Raw genomic sequence first — 24527 nt, 5'->3', positions numbered from 1 at the left:
ATTTTAACACAGCTATATCAGTGAAAAACAAAACCGACTGTGAGCTATGTCAGGTTTACAAAGACATGAAAGCTGAGGCTTTTTTTGACATTCTGAGGAGAGTTTTCCAATTCAAAAGGCAGGAGAAACCAAAAACATCCCACCCAAACATGTTTTTCATCAGAAGAGTAGTCAAATTACATGTACACTCACCAAAACACAAGACCAAATAAAAGTTGTTCTTTATAATAAATTATGCCCGAACTTGTGTCAGGTGAAGACATGCTTTTAATGCCAATCATGCTAAAGTGTGCAAACATATGTGCCAAAATTTGTACTAATGCTGATGCATTTCATTAAGTCCAATGTCAGCAACTGTCTTAACTGTCATAACTTTGAAGAAAAATGTATTTGATTGAATAGTTTTGCAATTTAAAAGGTTAAATATTTATAAAAAAAAAAAAAAAAAAAAGTTCCTTCTAAAGTGAAGTACAGCTAAATCATGTTGTCGGTGGAATCTGGATACTGAAGATTAGCTAATCCATTTCCCCAGTCATTCGATGTGGAGGCATGAAACTATTGTGTGTTTGTGTGTTTCCACTATTGACAGGCAGCAGACAGTTATCATATCATCCGCACATGAGTGTAGTGCAGCTACCTGCACGCAGAAAGGACACATCAGATGAAACAGAGAGGAGTCAGACGGTGGCATCAGCTCTTTATTCCATCAACTTTTAACTAAAAAACTCTTTATAAGAAAAAATTTCCGTCTTTACTGCCTCAGCAGTATATTAAATTAGCTGGAATATTACACTGGACTTTAAATATTTTCTACTCAAGGTCAGGTGTTGATTTTAACTTTATGGAGAAGGTGAATTTCCTAATGCAGCAATACCATCAATCCTATTTTCATCTTTACAGCAAAGACTGTATATTGTCTACAGTATTGTGTAGTCAGTTAGTCATATAAGGGTAAAAACTTTAATAAACGAAACCACCTGTTTCAAACCAACTTACATGAATGAGTTCTCTGGAATAATACTGCTCAGCGACTGCACTGAAAATTTTCATCAAGGGTGTCAGATGTAGCACATTAAATGCAACTGCCTTCAGGTGCTGCCTATAATTTTATGCCCACATCATATGAGGCTATTATGTAGAAAATTACTACCAGAGCAGAAAAAATGTTTAAGTCTCATCATGATAGGACAGCATTCAGAAGACAACGTCCTCAGCCTCTGTCATCCTACGTCTGGTGGAGCAACAGAGCCTGAGGCTGCAGCACATGCAACGCCCTGACGTAGGTTAGCTCTTTAAGATCTTCAAATTCGGCTTCAGCTACGTCAGGCCCCTGAAGTTGGAGACAATAACCTTCTGTTGGTATACTTTGAGGTAATTCGTTCTTAACTATCACACAACTAAATTGATTTAATTCATTTCCAGCTGGCCTCACAGTCTGGTTTCTTTCGTCTTTTAGTTATTTAGAAAAAAGTTGGTTTTTACAGTGTGACGTTTTTGTCAAGGTTAAAGAACATTGCATTAATATCAAGATTTATTTCTTTTTTTTTTTTTTCATTTAAGATATTGAGTAACTGCTCCATATCATATAAAGCTCAAAAATTATTTACCGTTTCACTGTTAATCCGAACATGAAGCCTTCTTCCCTTAAATGTGATTCTGTTTTTGAACATTAGATGGAGGAAGTGAGAGCTCAGTTCATCCAAAACCTTGTTCACAACGCTGCTGCCCTGCCTTTCTCTGATACCTAAAAAGCCTTTTATTTCATGGTACAACACTGTATCTACGAAGTGAAAATCAACCATGACCATGTCAATTTTTTGCTTATACAATATTCAGCTCTGATGAGAATGTTGTTGAGGTAAAAGCTGGAGGGAATTTAAATTATTATCAAGAGTTGGGGAAAGTTTTAAACTTTCTTTTTGTTTCTTGCAATATTGAAAGAACTGCTGGAAGGATTAAAAACCTTTATGCTAGTGGTGAAGATGATTAAAGGAAACAAGAGCAGGAGGAAGTGGGGACATAGTTACAAAGTATCCTGGGACACATAGAAAAATAGTAGATAAAGCATGCTTTGGACACACTGTTCTCTATGACTAATGGTATGCGGTTAGCAGTTGTCCTGGCAACTGGTCAGCCATCCAACGAGGCCTCGGACACAAACAGGAAGTAGAGTGAGAACTGAGAACAGCAACTGAAACTGAAACAGCAGTTAGTGCTCTGGTTGAACTGAATGAGTTGTTTCTGAGTGTAAGAGCCTGAAACAAGGAGACATCTGCTGCTCTGGCAAAAAGCAAAACCACACACACACACACACACACACACACACAGTCACACAGTCTCTCTCTCTCGCACGCACACACACACACCAGGGAAGTATTTTCCACTTTGCACACGTAAACAGTCCTGTCCAGTCAAACATGTACTGAACTTGGCCAGCCTTGGACATTTTTATCTGAACAGCAACAGATATAGAAGTTTCTCCAGTCTCTCCTAACCATTAAAAGTGTACTCTGAACTTTGAGATAAATCACCAAAGTGTGCCTGCACATCATAAAACACATCAAATGTCTCTGCATAAATACAAAAAACTGATTTTATTCAGATTTACATGTTGATTCACATGTAGTATAAGTAAGCATGTATACAGGACAAACAGTGGTGACCCAATGCAATTAGCAGAACAATTACCTGCTTGTTTTTCTGTTTTCCCTTGCTGTGAAGTGAATCCTGATACTGTCTTTTATGGCATTTGCTGAAAGAGTAAGAGTGAGCCACACCTTTAACAGAGCAGTGAGTCAGTGGCCCACAATCACATAAGGCAAAAAGCAGAATAGTAATGATAAAGCTAACACATGATAAATAAAAACATGACAACTCACTTTCACTGCTGCCCTGATGCTGTACTGGCATCCCTTTCACAGACAAAACAAAGCAGAAATAGGCTCCAGATATAAGTGCACTTTAATTGTTCCACAAGGACTCCATGGTTCAGCCTAGTGAGGGCAAACAGTCTGAACATTTGATTTTAAGGCCAGATCATCTTTTACACCTTTGATCTAAAAAAATTTCAATCTCCAGTATTAAACACATAAATTAAATTCAAGTCAACACATTTGTACAGGTGGATCATGTTGTTTACATGCAGGGTGACACATACAGTAATTTGGCACATAGATGTTTCTTCTGATTTGGTCATTTCAAAACCTTGATAAAGAGGAGGCTGCAACTACACAACAAAAATCACTGAAGACTCACGGGTCACAGGAAGAAAGGTGTTTGTCATGGTTGTTTACAATATCAACATTGCTTTAAATATTTGTGTTGCAGCTTCTTGAGAAGCCATTTTGAAGTGTAGCCACAGAGGAGTAGAATAATACCAATACCATCTATTCCACATCTGCTGTCCAGTAAGCACAAGCCCCCTTTGATTCAATGAGAACCTTAAATAATTTCACCATGATTGTAATATGCATCCAGTGTTAGAATCTCTAGGGGTGTTGCTTCAGAAACATGGCAGATTCTTGTTTCTCTTTTTGTTTTCCCACATGAACTCATAGAGCTGTTTCCACTGGAGCTGGGAATGAAGTCTGTGCTCTTGGCCTGCTAGTTGCTAACACACAAGTAGCTCTCATACACTCATCATACCTCATAACACTAGGAACTGTGACTCTCAAGGAGACAGGAAATGAACAATTTCATAATCTTGTTCTTTTTAACTTGCTAGTCAACATATTGCTAAATGACACTGAAACCACCGAGTGTGCTCAGCAGTTTGAAGAATGCTCAAGTTCATCATTCTGAGCCTATGTTCATATTTAATTGGATTAAAAAACACTTTCTTTGCATTTCTGTTGAGATTTATGGATTGTGAAAATTTGTGGTTAAAAATGGCAATGCACTCAAATGCTTGAGGCCACTAGATTCTGCCAAAAACGATAAGATGAGACTGGTTCAGCAACATCTGTGCACACAAGTCACATGGGAAATATGAGGACTTAGGCTATGGAGACTGAACTGTTAAAAAAAAAAAAAAGAAAAGAAAAAAAAAATCTATCAAAAAACATGACGGAGTGATGACAGAGTCTGATTGTTATGAGCCCAGACATGTTCCTATGCCTTAGAGTCCTCTTAGCACCAACGTGACCATGTTAAACTGAAAGTCACACATAAGAGAAATCTTATGTATCTTAGATTTCTTAGTTATCTGTGTAAGTTAATGAATGATGACAGTGATCACAGTTCCCAAACCACATACAAACAATCCCAGTAGCTACTTGCATGTGTCATTAGCCGACGAAAGCATATAGTTTGTATCCCGCCACACATTATCAAAGGCACACATATTCAATAAGGCTTTAAACAAATGTACACACAGACATTCATGCACTTGCACTCGCACTCACACACACACAAACACACACACCAGTGCTGTCCATAAGGTGCAGAAGCGGCTTGCAGGCATACATATGTATCGCCTATGTACATTATTAACAGCATGAAGCAGAAGAGAGAAGAAATGGATACATTGTTCACAGTCTTGTCAGTCTGTCTGTCTGTCTGTCTGTCTGTCAGTAAGTCTGTCAGTTCATCTGTCTCTGTGTTGGCGGGTACTTTGTCCTGAGGTCTTCAAACAGACAGATATACACAAACACACACACTCCTGTTTTCCACGGCCTAGCAAATCAGGGCTCCATAATGATTGTCATTCTTTGTCTTGATAACAACATGCCTGTGATTGTTATTGTAACTTGCTGCTTGTTGAGCTGGTTTGCCAGAAGAACTGTAATTTCCTCATAACATTGTGTTTTTGTTGCTTTGTTATCAACCCAGATTAGGAACATTCAATCTTTGTTCCATCCATACATCCCGGTAAAGAACTTTCTACAATGATTTATGCTAACACTCTTGGGCTGATAGAATTTTGAGATAGTAACTAATTCATTTCCCTCTTTTGGTGCAACATGGGAGAAGACAGTGTCTGAATTAAACGCTGCATTTTCATACTTAATTGTGAGTAATCCTAGATGGTGTGGGGCCAAATCAGGTGGAGATTTAAAAGATGTTATCTGTAACCATCTTAAAGACAATGGCTGAAGATGAGGTTGGATTTTCAAGTGGTGCTACATTTGACTGACTAAAATGTATCTATCTACAGGCCAGATAATAAAACACTAGTAAAACGTTTCACTAAAATTTGTATTTCTTTCCTTCAGCGTGGTGCGTACTACAGTGTAAGCAAAAATGACATACCAGTCACATATGGATGACTACGGTGCCTAAAAACTAGATCTAGTCCAAAGACATGGAAAATACCAGGTTTGTCTAAACTGAACCCACACAGAAAGGGGAAGATGTGTGATGCAGGGGAAATCAACATCAGACAGACCCTCGCAACCAAACAGATGGAGAAAGTAAAAATAGGATTCAATGCTCACCAATTAGTGGAGCCGTTTTTCCAATTAAATGGAAACTGTGTGGAGGGGGAGGCTTCATGGCCCAGGCAGAAGCTACGTTAAATCACAGATTTGGAAGTGGGGCCTTTTAGGCACCATGAGGCCCAGATGGAGAAAAAAAAAAAAAAAACATTCTCTGTCATTCATACGGCGTGGGGCAGTGATGATGCTCCCTCATCTGGGGTCAGGAGGAGGTGATATCAGAGGTTTTCATTATGACACTTGCGCGCATCTCATGGGTATGGCTGCTTGGTGCTGACATAAGAGAGTCTTGTGTGTGGGCTGGCGTCCAGCCATCGCTATGGTAGCTGATGAGTGGGGCTGGGTCTCGTGTGCTGGTGACCCTGAAGTTGGGCTTGTTCGGATTGACAAAGGTGGCCATGCTAGGAAGAGAACCCTGAAGAGGAACCCTGAGAACTGTGTTGTAGTCCCGCCTCCAGGCTGCACTGACACCCTGTCCGACAAAATAATGAAAAAAGAGAAATGAGAAAGAGAATTGTGATGTAACTGACTAAGAAAGAAATGTGCAATACAATGGTTGTTGATCATTTATGAAACAAGTTGTGGTGAAATTGTGATGCTAAATAAAACACGATAACTGCAGAAACTATCTTGTAGCTGAATCATCACGTCAGAGGCCCAATGGGAATGAAAACATGTTACACTTCATGGGCTGTTGAAATACAACCAGGTGTAAAACATGGAGCTCTTGCATAAACAGCAAGGTTTTATGTTTCAACATATTTCTGTCCTCTTACTACTGATAATACGTAGTGGGGAGTTTGTGTGTGTGTGTGTTCACTGTGGGTACAATGTATTACATACGCAGACCTCAAATCAAACTGTTAATGTTTGACAACCACAGTTCCTGACAAGGCCCTCCCTTTTCTCAGTCTCATTACAGGAAGACACACACACACACACACACACACACACACACACACACACACACACACACACACACACACACACACACACACACACACACACACACACACACACACACACACACACACACACACACACACACACACACACACACACACACACACACACACACACACACACACACACACACCCTGTTTCAGCAGTAAGGCTGAAGCAGGTAAGAACCTGTTTATTCTAAGATCAGAGCAGTTAATAATTCTTTCACCCCACTCTCTTCTTTGTGTTAGTCTCACCTCTTTAGTGTCTTCTGTGTCGCTGTCAGTGTCACTGCCTGTGAAAGAAAGACAAACAAACAATAAAACATTTGGGAGAAAATCACAAACATCAAAGAGAAAGTAAAACATGCAGAGAGAGTGATTTCTTATTCAAACAAGTGCACTTTCCTGACTTTCTAAACTTTATAATATAAATCTTGATCCTTAAAGTTAATTGGAGCAACTGAGATAAAGTCAAACGCACAGAGAGAAGTAAGCACAGATGGAGTGATTACAGTTGCTGAATGAAAAAGCCAGCTCTGCCTGAATGACTGGTCGGCAGAGAAGACAGACAGAACACTAGAGGAGAGACTTGGCACAGATGTCGGAGCGTTGATGAAACCATGAATACATACAAGACATTAAAGACCTTTTAAATGTTGGTTGTTGCTTTTTTTTTTTAGCTTTTGTGTCTTTTGTGTCATTATGTCAAAATGCATTTAGGTTTTCCAGCTGTTAGTTCAAAAAATGAGTGCGGCTTTTTAACGATGCTAGCAGCATCAGTAATCATTTGTTTTACATCCACCTCTGGTTTCTCCTATACCTTCTGCTGCCTTTCCCACAGTTTTCCCCATATACAATAAACTCTTTTGACTGTGACACAGAACAAGCTAGCTAGTTTGCTGTATTATGTAATAATGGATGATGCAACGAAAGGCAGTTCATTGGGTTACCATCTGAACCACATTGCTTTTGTACTTCAATATGACACAAGCAAATAGGTGAAGGCATTCGTTTTAACACACAACCACTGCGACTCAAATGCAACATAGCTGCTCCTTATTAACCCTTCTGGTTTATGTGTGATACATGTTTGTGTGATATCTCACCACAGCATGAAGACACAGGAGAGATTTGGAGTGGGTACGAGTGGGAGGAGCTAACTGTCTGCTCTTCATTCTCAGTGGTTACTTCAATTGTCTGGCAGACAAATGGCAGTTGCTCGCTCGTGATCACGTGATCTTCTACTGAACTGTGAATGGCTGTGAGCAGAGAGGACAGTCAGTTATTTATTGATGATAAATGATGCAGGGTGGACACAGTCGAAACCCACTGTTACATTTTCCATCAGTTGCTCTTACAAATGTTTTTGTTTGAATATTGACTGAAACCTGTGAACCAAGGGCCATATCTCAGAAGTTTCCTATGTTAAATTCAAAGTTCAGACACGAAAAATAAACTATTATAGAGAGTAAATTTATCTAAGGTAGGAAATCCTAAATACTCAATCCAAAAACATTTCAGGACTCCACAAATAATTACAATCACAATTGAGCCAAGTACAACATCCAAATCACAGGAGATCTCCCTTTTTTTTTTTTTTTTATTACTAAGTGAAGAGTAAAATGTGTCACAACATAGCTTCACATTGTTAGCACCGTCAGTGTCACGGTGTTGCAGACACACCCCGGTTTGCGTATCATATTCTCCAGACGTTCTTTTAGTTGCTGACACAAAAAGTGAAGATGAAAGGCAAAAAACAACCATTATAACTGAAATCATGGCATCTGTCAAAATAAGCAAAATACATATATTTTTTGCATAGCGTGCAGTCCTATATTCATGGTTTATGCATGCAAATATTTTTAAAATTACAGGTCCTTTCATTAAGGCATAGTATTTGTATAACCTGTAAAGATTTCTCATTATAACTTGCAAAAAATGTTGCCACTTTGAAAATAGTAAAGAACAAAGGATGCACCATCCAGTGTCACCATGTCACCCCTCTCCACACCTGCTGTCACCTGCTCAGCTAATTGCAGGACAATGGTTCAGCCTGTAAGAATTCTTAAAAAGAGTTTTGTCATCAAACCGCAACATAGCATAGGGTATATGAGGAACTATAAGATGGAGAAAAGTGAAAATCAGGACAGATTAACAGATACCCTGAATTAGAAAGCTTGCCCTTTTCCTATCTTCACTGAGAAAATGAACAAAGACATCTGTAATGGCTTTTTTCCTAAACAATGTCTTAACAGTTATTACCATGGTTCCCAAACAGTTAAGACAGGATCTGCAAATGAGGAAGTTTCTGTAGAGCTGCTCCGGAGCCTTGAAGGTCATTGGGGCCTCATGACCCAGAGTGCAAAAATGGTTTAAAGCAAGTAAAGTGCATACTCTTCTCAGTGTATTGTGTACAGTACAGTTAATATCTGAGAAGACACAGCACCAAAGGAGGGGGAATGTTTTAACAATGTGTGTTCAAAGCAACATGTTATCGGTACATGCCAGAAACTCAGTGAGCAACATGCCTGTTTTCAGACTTTGCTGATTCCTCACTGCCATTAGCTGCATGTTTCTGATTTTTGATTATCTTTAATTCTCCCCAACTTTGCCAACTATAAAATGTTGATTAAAAACCATCTGATCTCCCCTGGTATTGGCTTCATTTCCTCTTTCATCTTACCACTGCAGTGCACCTGTACTCTTGACTGTACGCATCTAGATTTACATCTACATTTACGGAACTTTTTAAAGGTACTTATGTTTTACTTAGAAGTCTTTCATATGTCTTTTTATATATTTTCTCCTTTTGATTCACAAGGGCGACACATTCAAGCACGAAAATAAAAACACAATAGATCAGAACTATAACCAAAGAGTTGTTCAGAGAGAAAAAAAAAAAAAAACAACAACACATAAAAGTATTGAGAGAAAACAATGTATTACCTGAGACACTGTCTGTCACTGTAAGTTCCACTGCTTCCTGCTTGACTGCTTCTTGTTTGATAAGTTCCTGTTTAGAATAGTCAATAGGTCCAGCAGTAGCTTCATGAAGAGTTCCGCCTGGAGATAGAGACCCTGTCTGATGGAGAGAAGGACAACGAATACAACAGGACTTAAATGTTGCAGAGCAAGATCCATCACAGTGTGAAAGAAAGCTGTATCAACAATACATATAGAGAAGAAAATCAAATCTATTCCAGATAAAACCAATGTACACCCTGATATCTGGAGCACCTCAGGCCTGGCAACAAATTAATTTAAAAATTTTAAATCCTGAGCACCAAAAATAACAAGCCAATGTGTCTTTCTGGCTCTGACTACTGACGATTCTGTTTTATTTTTTGTTTTTTTGTATTACATTCTGAGATTTATGTCTAAATGAATATATATGGAGGGGATGGTGGGTGGGGGTACCTGGTAACCTGAACAGGAGCTGATTGTTTTTGATAGTTTCTAATAATTTCTCAGATAATGAGTGAGTAAGACTTCCAGAAACCATTTGGAACTAATGCAACAATTTTTTGGTGAAGGAAATATTTCTGTGATGGCTAATATCACCAAACTAGGAAGGAGGCCAAGCAGTTGCTCAATTGAATATTGGTATTATATTACACAGCCTGGGTTTATATCAGAAACTTTTTTGCTCTAGACACTTATCCTGCCAGTGTTGTTAGCTTCATGTGACAAGGGCATTTATACATACAGTTCACATGCACATGTTTGAAATATATGTTTATCTACCTCTTTGTTCCCCTTGAGCCTCCCATCTTTGTCTGTCTTCTTCTTTCCTATGTGCACATACAGAGAAACATTTTACCGACTGATTTCAATGTGTGTGAACCAGGTCAAGCTGTGGAGGAGCAGCAGCGCTCACCTTTTTTCAAACTCTTCTCCGAGAAGGAGAGCATCTTGTAAACTCTGAAGGCATTAGTTCCCTTTTTGTTGCTTTTATCCTTCACCTCCTCAATGTCTGGCAGGCTGTTCATAGCACAGCGAAAATTAGCCTTCCAAGTCTTTGGATCTGGACGGTCTACACCTGGCTGGTATTTTCCTGCAAAAAAAAAAAAAAACAGAAGACTGAGAATGAAGTCAGTCATTGGTACCAACAGCGCATATTATTAGTATGTACAGAACATAATGAGTACTAAGTGTTACTATTACTGCAGACTAAAGATTAGACAAAACATTAAATCTCCTCTTCTCAGTGTATTTGTTAAGGATGACATGTTCTTTCTAAAAACAGTCTGTGCAGCTTTCATTTCTCATTTCTTAAATACCCTGATCGTGGCATCACTGCATTTATTGGTCTTTAAACTAAGTGTGCACTTCTCTCTGAAACCTCTGTACCTGAAAATGAAATATTACCTATTCAATTTTAAAATAATGAATTTAAGACATTACAGGTTTGTTATGATTTATTTTTCAATCTCTTTCTGCTATTATTTTTTTATTCATTTTCCCTTTTCTCTAATGAGGTATGGAATTGTGGGATTTCCCACTCTCACACAATCTCTATGTGCTTCCTCAAAACAGCACCTACAGGTTTCCTTCGAAAATTGACTAACTGAAAGGCACAGTCTTTGCAAAATGATTTCTTTCTTGATTTGAAAGAGAACTGGTCATGGTATCTGAAAATAAAACTGGAAAGCAGAATCAGTTTGTGGACAGTAAATATGTTTTTGTTACCAGTGTGTATGGCCCATTTCATGAAGAGTGGAGCATCCTTTTCCAGGTCCCAGCCATGGCGTGCGGCGTGCATCCATGGGATCTGGAAGATTCTTTTTTCCTAGAAACATTTACATGCTGTTAGCTCTGGATTTATCGTAGTTTGTGTTTGCAACATTAGTGAGGACTTACTTTATTGACCCATTTGAGGCCTGGTATCTGGCAAGAGTTAATTTGCTCCTCCAACCACGGTCGCATACGCATTCTTTCTACTGGCATTTTGGTCTGTGAACACACAAATAAAGTATAATCATAACACACATATGTGTGATGTCTACAGTGAGGCTGATAAAAATGTCAACTTCCATGTTTTTTTTTTGTTTTTTTTTTTTTTTTTTTTCATAAAAGGCAGGCGATAGTAAAAGTGGACCACTGTGAAAACAAGCTGCCACTTCAGATTTCTTTTAAAATGACTGAGCTCGTGAGCAAAAAGTAAAATGTTGAGTCATTCTTGTCTGTGGCTGTAAAGATAGACATGCTCACTGCTTAACTCACACTGTAAAGGTGTTGTCTCATAAAATACAGTTCTTTCATAAAATTGTGGAATCCTGCCTGTGATTGCAGCCACACTGCCCACTCTTACCCATGCAACCTGTCTCTTTTTCATTGAACACATGTATGAAGTTGTTCTAAGAAAAAAAATAGACGATCGGTTATTTAAAAGCAGTGAGAGTGATCTTTACCCACCGCACCCACTGCAGGGGGTGGATAAAGACTTCAGTGTGCCAACAAACTGCCTCCTGATGTGGCAGAGCGCTCCCTAACAGGTCACACACGGTGACATGGCACTATGCCAGTTGCAAATTATCTTCCCTTTCATGAGCTGCAGGGTTGAAACGTTCAGCTGCTTCCAGTTTGCCGCTTGGTAAAATCGTGCACATATACAGCCTGACCAGTGTCCATATTTCTAAAACTAAGCTTCGATGTTACTAAGTTTGTATGTTGCATTAGGGAACATGCCTCATATAGTTATAGCACTCTAAATAAGTACCAGCACCACCACTGTTAGTTGTAAAACATCCAGTACCCAAGCTGTCAGAGTTGGGCAAACCTTTTAGACCTGTAAATAATGTTATTATTATTACTGAAACATTAAGTTCTGATGATTGCCCACACAGTCTAACGTGCATGTCTGGAGGAGTGTTTTGGCAACATTCAACTATCAACAATTTATAAATTACGTTTCTTAAATGTCTTCGAATCGTATTTCAATACTGCAGGATCTGACACCTGCAAGATAGTTCAAGCACGGTGAACCTCACAGCACTTTGTCTTTCTGGCTAATATTTTCACAACAGGAAAGGTCTCCTGACAAATCAAACACGAACACATGCAGCCAAATGTACTATAATCACATTATTACAAAACAGTTAACGGGGCCACAGTCCGGTTTAGGCAGTTTGACTTCTTCGTTTTGCTAAATGGCAGAAACAGATTTGGGTCGGATCAAAGTTTGATTTAGCAAAAAAAAAAAAAGGAGTCATGTCAAAAGTTAGCTGCGGTGTTGTTTGCTTGCAGTCTGTCAGCGTGCAGGTCCAAACACAACCGAGCCAAAAGTGAAAATAAACACCGTACGGAGACAGCCGGCGCAGACAAAAACTACAGTCCCACTTTCGCTTGCAGAGCGAGCGACGGATCCGTCATGTCGTCCTGTAGGAAGTCTGGGTGGCGTAAGCTCAAGTCCGCGGCGGTTTAATACGCGGAAATAAAAAATGTTACCTGTTCAGTTTGGACGGCCTGTGGCTTCGCGGTGCTGCTGTCGGGCCGACGGACACGGCCGAAGTTGGACAAGTTGCTTTAATTGCGCTTTGAGGTGTGAAAAACAAACGAGGGTCCGTCGTTTATTTCTGTTTCTGTACCGAGACCGAAAGCAAAACAACTGCTGCTCCGGGAAGTGGGGGCCACGGCTGGAAATCCCCCTCCTGCTCTCGCGCTCTCGCTTCAGGTCGAGCTCTCGAGCTGCGTCGCGGAAGTCTCTTGGCCGCGTGCGCGCTCCCCAGATGAGCAGGAAGGCGAAGAGGTCGCACTCCGCAGTTTTTCGTTTTGTTTTTGTAAACGTTTTTCCACAAATGCGCCGACAAGCGTCCTCTCGTCTCTATTTAAACTCTATTCTATTCTTCTATTCTATTAACTCTATTAAAACGTTAATAAACACACGTGTGACTGCACCGGTGTTTTGATTTGTTTCCTACGCAATCATTCCCAGAAGAATAGGCCAAGTTCCATTACTCTGTGTAATAATGTGGAACACACTGAGAGCACTTATATCTACTCCAGTATTCTTCTGGAGAATTTGTTTTATTTGTTTTTCTTAGGCATCCATTGCTTTACCATTAGAAAAACACAATTTCTAGTTGTAAATAATAATAATAATAATAATCACAGTGAGGTTTCCTTTTTTTGAAAATGTTTGTGGACTCTCTTCACAACATGATGAGTGTTTAAATAAGAAGATTGCAAATGCCCTGTCTGTCATCAGAAGCTTTAACGGTGACTGCCAATGTTCCTACGAGGCTTCGGATCGTGTCTCTCGAAAACACATAGACGATCTTTGGGCTGGATTTCATTTTCACTTCCTCTGTCTGTTCTCGCTTCTGAACTGCTGCTGATGGAATCGAAAGCAGAAACTTGAGGCGGCCGTGAGTGAGAAACAGATGGAGCACCCCACCTGCAGTTATCTGGAAGCAGCACATTTCACTTTACTTTCCCACACTCAATTCATAGACGACTGGGCCCAAATGTGCTGTTTATATTGTCTTCCAACGACAGTGTTTGTTTTCTAACAGGATGAACCAAAATGCACCGTTGCAGTTTCTGATTGAATTCCGCACATTAAAAATGCATTTATAACCCTCAATGGTAAATTGTAATATTGATCACATATTACCAGTGATGTAAAACCATTCATTATTCATTATGTTTCACTGACTTCTTGACTAATAGTCTTCTTTGAGAACATTTCTGGGTGCACTTTGAAGTAAAGACACATGTATGGATAGCAGCTGTTCAAGCTTTCAGATGTAGAGGTGAATTTATAGATGAAGTTGTGATCAAGTTCATCATGATCACACCATTTTGCCAGCTATATGGTGCTCTCTGTTTACACCATGAGGGGAAACTGCTTTTGAAGGTCTGGTTAGGTCAGGTCCCAACTATCTGGATCAGCTGGGGTTATCTGTTCCTAACACTCATACAACATGCTTTGCAGTTGAAAGAGGGCTGATAGACTAAGAGTAAAAACAGCAACAACCATGAGCCAAAAACAAAAGCAGCGAACAGGAAGCTATATAGGTTCTACTTCTATCCCATATATACAATGTACAGAGATCTTGTATTCAAATGACTAAGATTACAAAATGACATCTGTAACCATTGCAGCCCCTAAGCGTCTCAGCAGACACGAAGGGTGGAGGATTTTTTATTTATTTTTTTGTTCAATCTGTGCTTTAAAATGTAATTTGAGGCATCAAGGGTCAGGTTTAGCCAAAGTTCAGTTGCTTGAACAATGCAGCTATGAAGGACTGCTGATTCATGTCGGAGCTACGTTTCTACACTGAATGTTTCTTTGGCTTCCTCTAGTGGCTGCTTGTTTATAGGCAGCCACTAGTTTACAAAACCAACTTCATAAACTGTTAATCATTCATATCAATAAGCTTTTAATGGCGCTACAAACAAAAGTACAAAACAGACTCATTAACAGTAGCAATGCACAAAGAGAAACAATGGATGCTGGGTAGATTGACAAAGACTAAAGCAATAATCAAAATATACTAATCAGCAATTGCTGATATGAAGAAGTTTGCCTTCTACTTTACTTTCTCAAAATCATTCAGGGTTAATTTACTTACTTACTTACTACAAGTTATTTATCGAAAGGTGAAAATTTTACAATCTCACATCAGTTCTTGTCATTGTTTTATAGTTTTTATTTCTCAGTGCTCTGTATGTAGTTTGTGTATGCATGAGTGAAGTGGGGGGGGGGGGTTCTTTTTAATAGTTCATAATCTTTAAAGCACTTTGTGTTCCACTGATAGGAAAAGTGCTTAATATATAAAGATTGATGACTGATTGACTCAATTGCGTTAACCTGCAAGACACTATTATAGAGGCACTCCTTTTGTCTGTGAACTAGATTGTTGGCCTGAAAAGCAGCCCTGCAACTTTGAGCAACATTTTACATTCTTTGCTGGAGAACCAGTTTTAAGGCACTCCAATTATAGATCCACCCTCTAGTAAAGCAGGCCATCAGAACTGATTAAAAATCTACTTCAGATTTGTTTGTCAGGGTTGTGTCTAAATAACTGTTGCCACACATGGGACAAACACGTTTTCTAAAATGTGTCTTCCAGAGCCAGAAGAAGAAGCAATGAAGAACTGAAGTTGGAAATCAACAGACTGTGAAAAATGCAGTTACTGCTTACATAAACAATTATCCCAGTCAGAGATTCACCTAATTATTAGACTACAACTAATATTATTTCTTTAAGATTCAGGAAATCCATGAACCAAACTCACCGAACCCGCAACCTTCTTGCTGGAAGGCAACAGTGTCAATCACTATCCCACCGTGCTGTGGATGTTAAAGTCAGAAACTTAAAGGACTATGTGATTTAAAGTTGATTTGATATTTATTGGTTGTGATAAACACATACTGTGACAATGAATCCCTGAAATTTCTTTCTTACACCCAAAACCCAAAATACCAACTTAAAAAATTAGCCCAACATTTAAAAAACAAATTCATAAAAAATTAAGTTTCAGCAAAAATCTCACTTATGTCCCCTTTTGTCCTTATCCTGGTGGGGAATTTGTCTTCTCCCTGCAGTGACATTAAAACAAATTTTATCCAGATTGCCCAATGTACCACAATTCTGTGAGAAAGAACAAATATCTTAAGGTAGGTAAGAAGGAAAAGTTAATCAGTGCAACACTGTAAATACTAACAACCATTTTGGACTTAATTTCTGAGAGATAGGCAGCTTCTTGCAGTAGAAAAAAAAAGTATACTTTTTTTAGTGAGGGAGGTAGATGTCTTTGGTCAGCATTGAGACGATGCAGGGGATCTGCTTCTTGCCAGTGAATCCAGGTAGGTTGGAGGAAGACTCAAAGTATAGCGCCACCTTGTTATTGACTCGGGTCATGATCTGCATCAGCTCCAGTTTTCCACTGTAACGTTCCAACATCTCACATAACGCCTGTATGAACCAGGAGCCGTTGTATGTATTTCTCCACGAGTAGTAACCTGTTGGACAACAGACAGGGTTATTGCTCTGAGGGAGGGTGCTTTAACGTGCATATATTAAGTGAATGTCAGCATTGTACAGAAATCAGCAGTCATCAGTTGTTTTTGTGTTAAATACTTTCAGCTGCTGCTTTTTACCTGGAGCTGTGGAATACGCATACAGAAAATCTGCCTCCACAGGAATCCTCTCTGAGATTTGCTCATCTACACTATCAGTCTCAAGGTTGGCTCCATCGTCCAGCGCTGTACCACGGCATGCCTAAAACAGAAAGAAAGCCAAGTTTATTTCAAAAATGTTCATTGTTGCTAAGGAATGAGATTTTCATTGAATGACAAATGTGTCAGAAAACCTTATGGTATTACTGTACATTGATATGTTATTATTATTATTAGTAGTAGTATTCTCAGTATTAGTATTATCATCATCATAGCCCTGATTATGCGTGAAGTGATTAAGATTTGATGAACAAAAATGTCACAGTTCATTAATTCTAACTCAGGGCAGCACAGTGGCATAGTGGTTAGCACTGTTGCCCCACAATAAGAAGGTCACGAATTCGGTGGGGCCTTTCTGTGTGGAGTTTACATGTTGTCCTCGTGCCTGCGTGGATTTCCTCCCACCATACAAAGGCATCATGTTTGGGTTAACTGGTGACTCTAAACTGTCTGTAGGTCTGAGTGTGAGTGTGAGTGGTTGTTGGTCTCTGTCTGTCTCTTTGTGTTGGCCCTGTGATGAACTGGTGACCTGTCCAGGGTGACCCCGCCCTCACCCAGTCTGAGCTGGGGTTGGCTCCAGAACCCCCGGTTAAGTGGATGAAGAAGCGGATAAGCGGTTGAAGATGAATGAATTGATACTTTTGACTCATAAGTCAAGAGGGTCATTTGAGAGCTCACTAAAATAAGAATTAACTACAATTACCATCCATTTGTTGTTTGCCGCTAAGACAGACATGGAAATTAAATCTTACCAATTGTGATTTCATTATATTTTTTCATTTCAGAATGAAATAGAATGGACATTTTTAACATTAAATTACATTTCATTACATTTATTATACAGCCATAGAGCTGGATTTTGATTACCTATAAAAGTTTTGGTAGTGAGATAGACAAGATAAATGACCGCAGTATGATAGCTGACCGCAAATTAGGTACTACCAAACTGTCAAGAGGGGGTATGAACACCAGTTCTTGAAATGTCATCACTTCATTTCATCCTGATAGACACAGCGACCTTTAACCTTTGTCGGTCTTCAGATGTTCATCCTTGAGCGCAAATAAATGTTTGTGACAATTATGAAGGAGTTCCCTCAAGGCATTCATGAGAATGAGAATGGGACAGACAAACAGCCCTGGCGGGTGTTGCCATGAAGACATAAAAGCATCACTACATAAGAAGCATTTCAAAACACATTGGATAGGATGAGACTCCAGTGGATAAATATTTAACAAACCTGAATGAAGAAGAGCTTTGGTTTCCCCACCAGACTTTTGCAGTTATTGCCTTTAAAGGGTTGAGTCAGCTTTTCAATTTTTACACTGCCATTTGTGCCATAGATCTGCCCCTCTTCCCCGTGACTCAGCAACACACATACAAATGATGCTCTGCTGCTGTGGTCCTCCTTGGACACTGGAGATGCACACATGAGTTGATAGGACACAGATTTATGCTACCAGTTCAGAAATGACTTCCTATCTCATTTAAAATGTTGGGTGTCTAGCTGGAAGCATGAATGGTTTTCTAAAAACATTTATTAGAGTCAATGTAAGAGTAACAACACATAGATTTTTGATTCATATGACACTAGTGGCCCTGTGATGGACTGGAGACCTGTCCAGGGTGACCCCGCCCTCACCCAGTATGAGCTGGGATCAGGTCCAGCACCCCCCCGCAACCCAGAAATGGATAAGCAGTTGAAGATGAATTAATCAATTATATTAGTACATTGAGCAATCTAGATAAAGCCAGCTCAGGTGGTAATGTATTCTTTCAAGCACTAACGTTAAAAGCCTATTTGCACTCTTTCCAGTTGTGCTTGTATTTTTCTCTTTGTTTCCACAAAACTAGTTTTTGAAAAGGAAAATAAAGCAAAGCAGCTGAATGACTACTGTATATTATGTTTTTGTTCATATTATACTTGAAAATTGAGAAATAGACAATTCTAAATGAAACATTTTTCCTAAAGGGTTCCCTTCATAACCTGTGTGAACTCATGTAGCCATAGTTGTTAGCTTGGTCAACTTTTAGTTTCTATTACCGTTTAATAGCAGTTGTAACATCTGCTCAACGGTCTGATCTGTGAACACTTTCGTCTTGTAACCCAGATGAGAAAAGGTCTTCAAGGCAGAAGAAGCATCAACATCCGTCCCATTACGAGTAAACATGTCTAGACACACAAAAACATACACAATGAAATATAGGGTTTTTACACAACTAAATGTCAACAGGCAGGACTTACTCATTGACAGCACCTGATGTGTTAGGATTATTTACAAAACTCTTGTTAGTAGTAGGTCCTGCAGTTAGGTGAACAGCTAGAGGCTTATGTGCAGAGGCCAACTTGGTAACACAAGATCAGCTGTGATGCAACTGACATTCAACTTTTTTCTTTTTTTTTTAAGGAGAGTTTCAGGTTTATGTTTTAATGTGAAATATGAAATCTGATTGGTTACTAATGTACCTCAACAAGATTAGGAGTAAATTAGAGTTGTGATTCATGCCACTAAGGGTTTTAGAAAGTTATTAAAACTTGGAAATGCTTGTTGCCTCCACATTTGGATTTACAGATTAATCTTCTCCTGTACAATAAAATTGGTGTGTGCATCGGTTAGCACAAAATATTTACTTGTGTGCTTGGCGAAATTCTTATTGTTGATAATCACACAGGTTCCAATGGAAGGATAATCCATCTTGTAGCGGAAGGGGTCAGAGACTGCTGCTGTACAGCCTTTGCTGTGGTGAGCAGCGTCCACTTCCTCAGCAATGTCACTCCTGCCTTTATCCTTCCTGAAAACAAATACACACACACAGAAACCTCTGAACACACTTTAAAATCGATTGAAACCTAAAAATACCTACACATAATCTTAACATATCTCATGCAATGTTTAAAATCAGAAAGCAGCTGCAAAAAAAGCAGGGCCTGCAAGTCAATTCACTTGCCACTATTTTAGTAAAATGGTTGCTTAGTAAAAAGTGGGGTCTGAATAGGCAGTAAATCTGATGATGAAGGTGTGGCATTTCTGTGCCAATTCAAGAGCAACAACCAATAGGAAAAGTTCCAGCATTTAGCAGGCCTGATCACTGGTGTAACTTCATCCAGTCAGTGACATTCCTATTTATAGGGCTGGCCCTGCTGCTGTGGTCTAGCCAAAGATAATATATGCTGGTAGTTTGGAACCAACACAAAGAGAAAAGGAATAACAGGGCATAAAGTAAAACTGTTAACAGCCTTTTTAGACAACTATGGAAAAATCTATTTTACCAGCTGAATAAAAATGGCATTTTCAAAGATTTTCTTTTAAATGTGTCCATTAAGTCACAGAATGTGGTAACAGGGATGTTTGGGCCGCTGATACAATTACATAGGAGTCCTTACACTTTAGAGTTTAACGAGCTGGGTCCCTGTTGAGACTCAAAGGACAACACAACAAGTGGTTTAAAAACAAATCTGCCATAATCATGTATTGCCATGGGTGTGACCACAGGTAAAGAAACAATGATACTGGCACTGCTACTTTAAGAAAAGGGGTTGAGTCATCTAATGCAGGTCAGAACATGCCTATGATGGTGTCTCAACAGAGAAAAAAGCTTTAGAGTGAAAACATGACAAACAGTTGTTGGTGTACAATAATTACTTCTTCAAAAATCCAAAGGCATCCACATTGTCTTCACCACTCTGCTTGTCAGCACTGTCACAAACCTCAGCCATATTCCTACACACATTAGCAGAGGAGACAGTGTTTTAGAGACAACAGCATCTGTGACAAAAGGGAGATAAACAAACAAGACAACATACAATGGGTGTAAAATAAAAAAGTGGGGTTGTTCCGTCTACCCTGCTCTGAAAGTTTGCAACTTCCACACTTATAATGATTACCAGTAGAAATGCAGCAATGAAACGACTGACATAAAAAAAAAAAATAGATTACTACTTTCTTTGGTGTTTTGTTGATAATTTTTCACATGAAGCTTTAAGCAACTGCAATCTAGGCTGTTTCTCCTTTACTGTGAAGTGAATCAAACTGCCAAGAGGATCCATTACTGAAGAAACTCAGTCAGTTTTGTAATAAAATTCTACTCTAAGTGTTGTTCAATGTATCTGAGTAGATTTGTTACATGACATGAGTCTGATTTGAGCCTGAAGGGAAGTTCAGTTTTGTTGTAAATGACTGACCTTTCAATGCACTGAAGTGTCCTGTTTAAAAAACTGTGGGCAAACAGTGATGACAAACACAATGGAATTAAAATGTATTTATTATTATTATTATTTTCCAGCCCACTATTGACAGAATTGGTCATGTGGCCACACACTTTTCAGGAGACATCAAACTTAAGATTAGAAAACTGTCATGATCAGTCCAATATGTTTTAAAAGTGCTTTTTTACTGCTACAAAAAGTTTGTCTTCTTTGTCTTTACCATATAAGGGCTGAACTGGAAATTGTTCCATGATAGATGCTGTTTAAAAAAGAAAGCATGGGGTAGTTTGAGCGAAAAGGCCTGGGGAAAGTTGTGCGATACTGGTGATGAAAAACTAACTTTCAGCTTAAAGACACTGAAGTTCTTTTTTTCTCTGTGGCCTTGACAAGTGGAATGATGCAAGCTTGTTCAAAGTTCAGTTGGTTTGTTTCTCTTTCTGAATTATAACCTGATCCTTTTAAATAAGTACTTGTAAATCGTTCAAATATAACATCAACAATATTATCTGGCATTGAATTTTAGTTGCAGGTTTCACTTTCATGCCATGAATTTTAAGTCAGTTTAGATATAAATCTGACTGAACTGCTCCTAACCTGAATAAAACCATCAGTACACCACAACAATATGCTGTTCAAACTGAAAAACCACACTGCTCACATGATTCTTATTACATGTCTACTATGTTTCGTTTGTTTCACGTTATGGGTATATTGAGCGCTAAAAGTAAGTGTATTGATAAATAAATCTTAATACTCTGATAAGATGATAAGATAATAAGTCTGATGAGATATCAGAGTCTCAGAGTGAGGAACATTTACAATTCTTTATTCGTTAAAGCCATTTTGGAAAGTGAAAGTGATAACAACAAGTTCATGACATTGATCCCTCTTCAACAGTCACTGCAGTCCAGGCCCTTCTCCATCAAGGCCCGGTTGTTGCGCCTCTATTAGGAAATAACGGTAGTTGAGTTGAAAACTTTTACATTGATCTCTAATGATTTTTGACTGTTATTGAATGTTTACTGCATTTGGAAATGCCTTCGAATGTGGTTCACTCCTGTTTCTCAAGTCCTGCCTTGATAACTGTCTGTCATCCCATCTTGGTATGTTTTCAGACCTTTTTAGGCTTGTTATTTCATTCAAAAGTGGAGCTCTTACTCATTGTCCCATTGATCCTGCTCGAGGGGCCCTCCAGATACCAAAACTATAGATATAGAGATAATCCAACATTACAGTGTATTCCTAGAAACGACCTCAACCATGATACTGTCCTCTGTGCCTGAGATTCCCTCACTACATTAAACATTACCTTTCATTTTCCTGTGGTGTAGTATGGGCTATTTGCAATCATCATTTGTACTTTGCTGTAGTGTACTTATCAATGAATGAATTCCAGATAGGGCAGGAAACAGATCAGCAAGATACAAGAGCTTAAAATACAGTAAATAGGCGCAACTTTATACTATCCAGTCGAACGGTCTTAATATATCATCATTCAGTTGTCGGTTCATATTCTTCTTGTCAGATTATATACACACACACACACACATATATATATATATATATGGTTTAGGGTTTAGGGTTAGTGAGACGGTTTCACCCTGCCTATGTCGTTTTCACTGCCTTCAACAACGCCACCGTGTTTCCTGCCAGAGGCGCACCGACCTGATGAAGGAACGACCGGGCGGCAGTCTCTGTCCACCGCTGTGACGCAATCTCAACACACACTTTTCACTTTGACTCTGTGGGACGCAGTCGGTAATGATGTCTGTTCATTTCGAAAGCTAAGAGCGTCACAGGAGTCCGTTACCGTCAAGTCACAACAGGAAAGTAACACAAACTGCGGCTCACAGCCGGAGTCCGGGCGCTTAACGTCGGCACTGAAAATCTTCAATAACTTTACAGCACCACTTCAAACTGCTCGGTAAAGTACAGCCCTGTCTCAGGTGCTGTGCAAACTATTGAGGACAGGACGGGGCAGACTCGACGACCTCCGCCCACCCCACCTTTGACAGTAATAGAGAATAAACAATAGATATATAAACGGAAATTACAGTGACAGTACCTTTGTGGTGACTAAGCTGGATTTACCGATAGTCCTCCTCAAGGAAATGAAAGTTGTTCAAACGCTAAGTATCAAAGTTTGGACCAATCAGGAGCGTCATCTTCGTGTTTGGGCGGGGCTAACGTCGCACCTTGAGACGAAGAGAAGATGATTGGTCCAGAAAAACTGGATGTAGTAATTTGGTGCAGGATTAATACGGCTGTATTAATTTAATTTGTATCCTGTGATTTAATGACAGTATTACTATATAGTAGTACAGTGTGTCACCCCAAAATCTGTCCATGTATAGTTCCTTTAAAAGAGACAAAACAGGAGAAATTAGCTATACTATCGGTGACGTTTTATATTTATGTTGCCAGAGACTGTGAGGGAGTTAGGGTTCTCACCTGTCCACCTGACTCAGGGTCAGAGGTCACTGTGAGGCCTAGTTCTTAATGCCACAGCTACATTACTAAATCTTACAGATCTAGAGTCACTCACTCCCCACACAGCTGTGGTTTCTGCTGGTAGTGCTGGAGCCCAGGCTGAGGACAGTAGACTTTGGATGGTGAGTCAGAAGCGGCGAGGGTTCTGAGAATCAGCATTTGTGCAGATATCATGTTTCCTTAATTATGGTCAAAGAATCAATAGCATCTCTCTGACCTCGTCTAGAGGTAATTGCCCAATTATGGAGGATAAAGGACTATAGTTCTCTCTCGAGTATATAACACTATCCTCAGGGGTTGCTGCTTCAGATTTGAGTTGACATTGCGCACAAAACACTGTATCGATGAAGCCTCCTTTCTCCTTAATAAATCAAGCTTCAATAAACATCCCCATCATCATCAGCAAGAATTTTTCTAACAGAGAGCAATGCCAAACCAGAATCAAATTCCCTGTAGCTATCAGACACGTTGCCAGTAAAGCTGTTTCTGAGTCTGTTTCTTTTAACTTGTGACTTCAAAAGCTGTTGAGTCCAAAGTCAGTTCAATCCGAAGTAAAACTTAAGTAAAACACCTATAGGCAGAATTGAGCAGTCCATGACCTCCTCCATCTTGAGGAGAGGAAAACCCAACACTGCTCACCAGCTGATTTGATGAGTGAGAGCACCTGCCTGCAGCAGGATCACTCTTCACTTCAGTGATGCTTCACACAACAGAGCAGGAAGGACTGTTCAGCTGGATCAAACCATCGAGAAGCTGGAGGTATGAATGAACTGATGCAATTTTGACAAATGTTTGATTTTGATGTTTGATGTTGAAAGAAGTAAGAAAGTACTTTGGTTTCATGTGAGATAGTCAGCAGGCCTGTTGATGAGTGTTTATGTTGAGCAGCAGCCGACAGCCATGCTTGAATTTGTTTGTCTTTGCTACATATTGATTTCATGTTTAATGGTAAAGATTGAAATATTATTTTGATAAATATTAAAATGATTGTGCCTGATAATAAAATATTGTAAAACAGCAACTAATTTCCACTTAAAATTTTTCAAAAGTAAAGTGCTTAAATATACAAAATGTATGTATTAAAATTTTCTTTGAAATTGTATATTTATGTTTCTGTTAGAAGGCTTTCAACCTAACAATTCCTCCAATGAGCAAATAAAATTTGAAAAGAGGAAAGATCTGTCCCATCTGCTACCTAACCCATTTTCAAGTTTGGGCAGAAGCTGAACAAATAAAATGAACAAGAACTTAACAGCATTTACGGTTT

General features: G+C 39.2%; 2 protein-coding genes across 4 annotated transcripts; both read right to left on the bottom strand.

Annotated features, from left to right (window-relative positions):
- Nucleotides 1–680: 680 nt before the first annotated feature.
- On the bottom strand, nt 681–13063 carry irf2b (interferon regulatory factor 2b). The gene is made up of 9 exons (XM_029512197.1): nt 12827–13063; nt 11240–11332; nt 11069–11168; nt 10257–10433; nt 10124–10170; nt 9326–9461; nt 7486–7638; nt 6635–6672; nt 681–5907 (listed from the first exon to the last, which is right to left on the bottom strand). Exons 2-9 carry the CDS (start codon nt 11324–11326, stop codon nt 5638–5640), a joined length of 1008 nt encoding a protein of 335 aa, XP_029368057.1. The 5' UTR covers nt 11327–11332; nt 12827–13063; the 3' UTR covers nt 681–5637.
- A 1679-nt stretch (nt 13064–14742) lies between these two features.
- Nucleotides 14743–22912, bottom strand: casp3b (caspase 3, apoptosis-related cysteine peptidase b). Of its 3 annotated transcripts, XM_029512106.1 has the most exons (8): nt 22836–22912; nt 20208–20285; nt 19196–19356; nt 18608–18736; nt 17804–17979; nt 16488–16608; nt 16115–16349; nt 14743–15926 (listed from the first exon to the last, which is right to left on the bottom strand). In XM_029512106.1, exons 2-7 carry the CDS (start codon nt 20279–20281, stop codon nt 16120–16122), a joined length of 891 nt encoding a protein of 296 aa, XP_029367966.1. In that variant the 5' UTR covers nt 20282–20285; nt 22836–22912; the 3' UTR covers nt 14743–15926; nt 16115–16119. The 3 variants fall into 3 exon arrangements, with proteins under 3 accessions (XP_029367966.1, XP_029367968.1, XP_029367967.1); XM_029512108.1 differs by lacking the exon at nt 20208–20285 and having other exon boundaries at nt 22836–22887; XM_029512107.1 differs by lacking the exon at nt 22836–22912 and having other exon boundaries at nt 20208–20305.
- Nucleotides 22913–24527: the final 1615 nt, after the last annotated feature.

This window comes from Echeneis naucrates, chromosome 10, assembly GCF_900963305.1.
Source record: "Echeneis naucrates chromosome 10, fEcheNa1.1, whole genome shotgun sequence".
Taxonomy (NCBI): Eukaryota; Metazoa; Chordata; class Actinopteri; order Carangiformes; family Echeneidae; genus Echeneis; species Echeneis naucrates.
This window is presented reverse-complemented; position numbering and strand designations above follow the sequence as displayed.

Coding starts and splice junctions, on each gene's coding strand:
- irf2b (XM_029512197.1), bottom strand. CDS start 11,326: ATGCCAGTAGAAAGAATGCGTATGCGACCGTGGTTGGAGGAGCAAATT. Junction 10,434..11,068: donor GAAATGGGCCATACACACTG/GTAACAAAAACA, acceptor TTTTTTTTGCAG/GAAAATACCAGCCAGGTGTA. Junction 6,673..7,485: donor TCCTGTGTCTTCATGCTGTG/GTGAGATATCAC, acceptor TTTCTTTCACAG/GCAGTGACACTGACAGCGAC.
- casp3b (XM_029512106.1), bottom strand. CDS start 20,281: ATGGCTGAGGTTTGTGACAGTGCTGACAAGCAGAGTGGTGAAGACAAT. Junction 17,980..18,607: donor GTTACAACTGCTATTAAACG/GTAATAGAAACT, acceptor GTGCATCTCCAG/TGTCCAAGGAGGACCACAGC. Junction 16,609..17,803: donor CAAAGCTCTTCTTCATTCAG/GTTTGTTAAATA, acceptor TTTCTGTTTTAG/GCATGCCGTGGTACAGCGCT.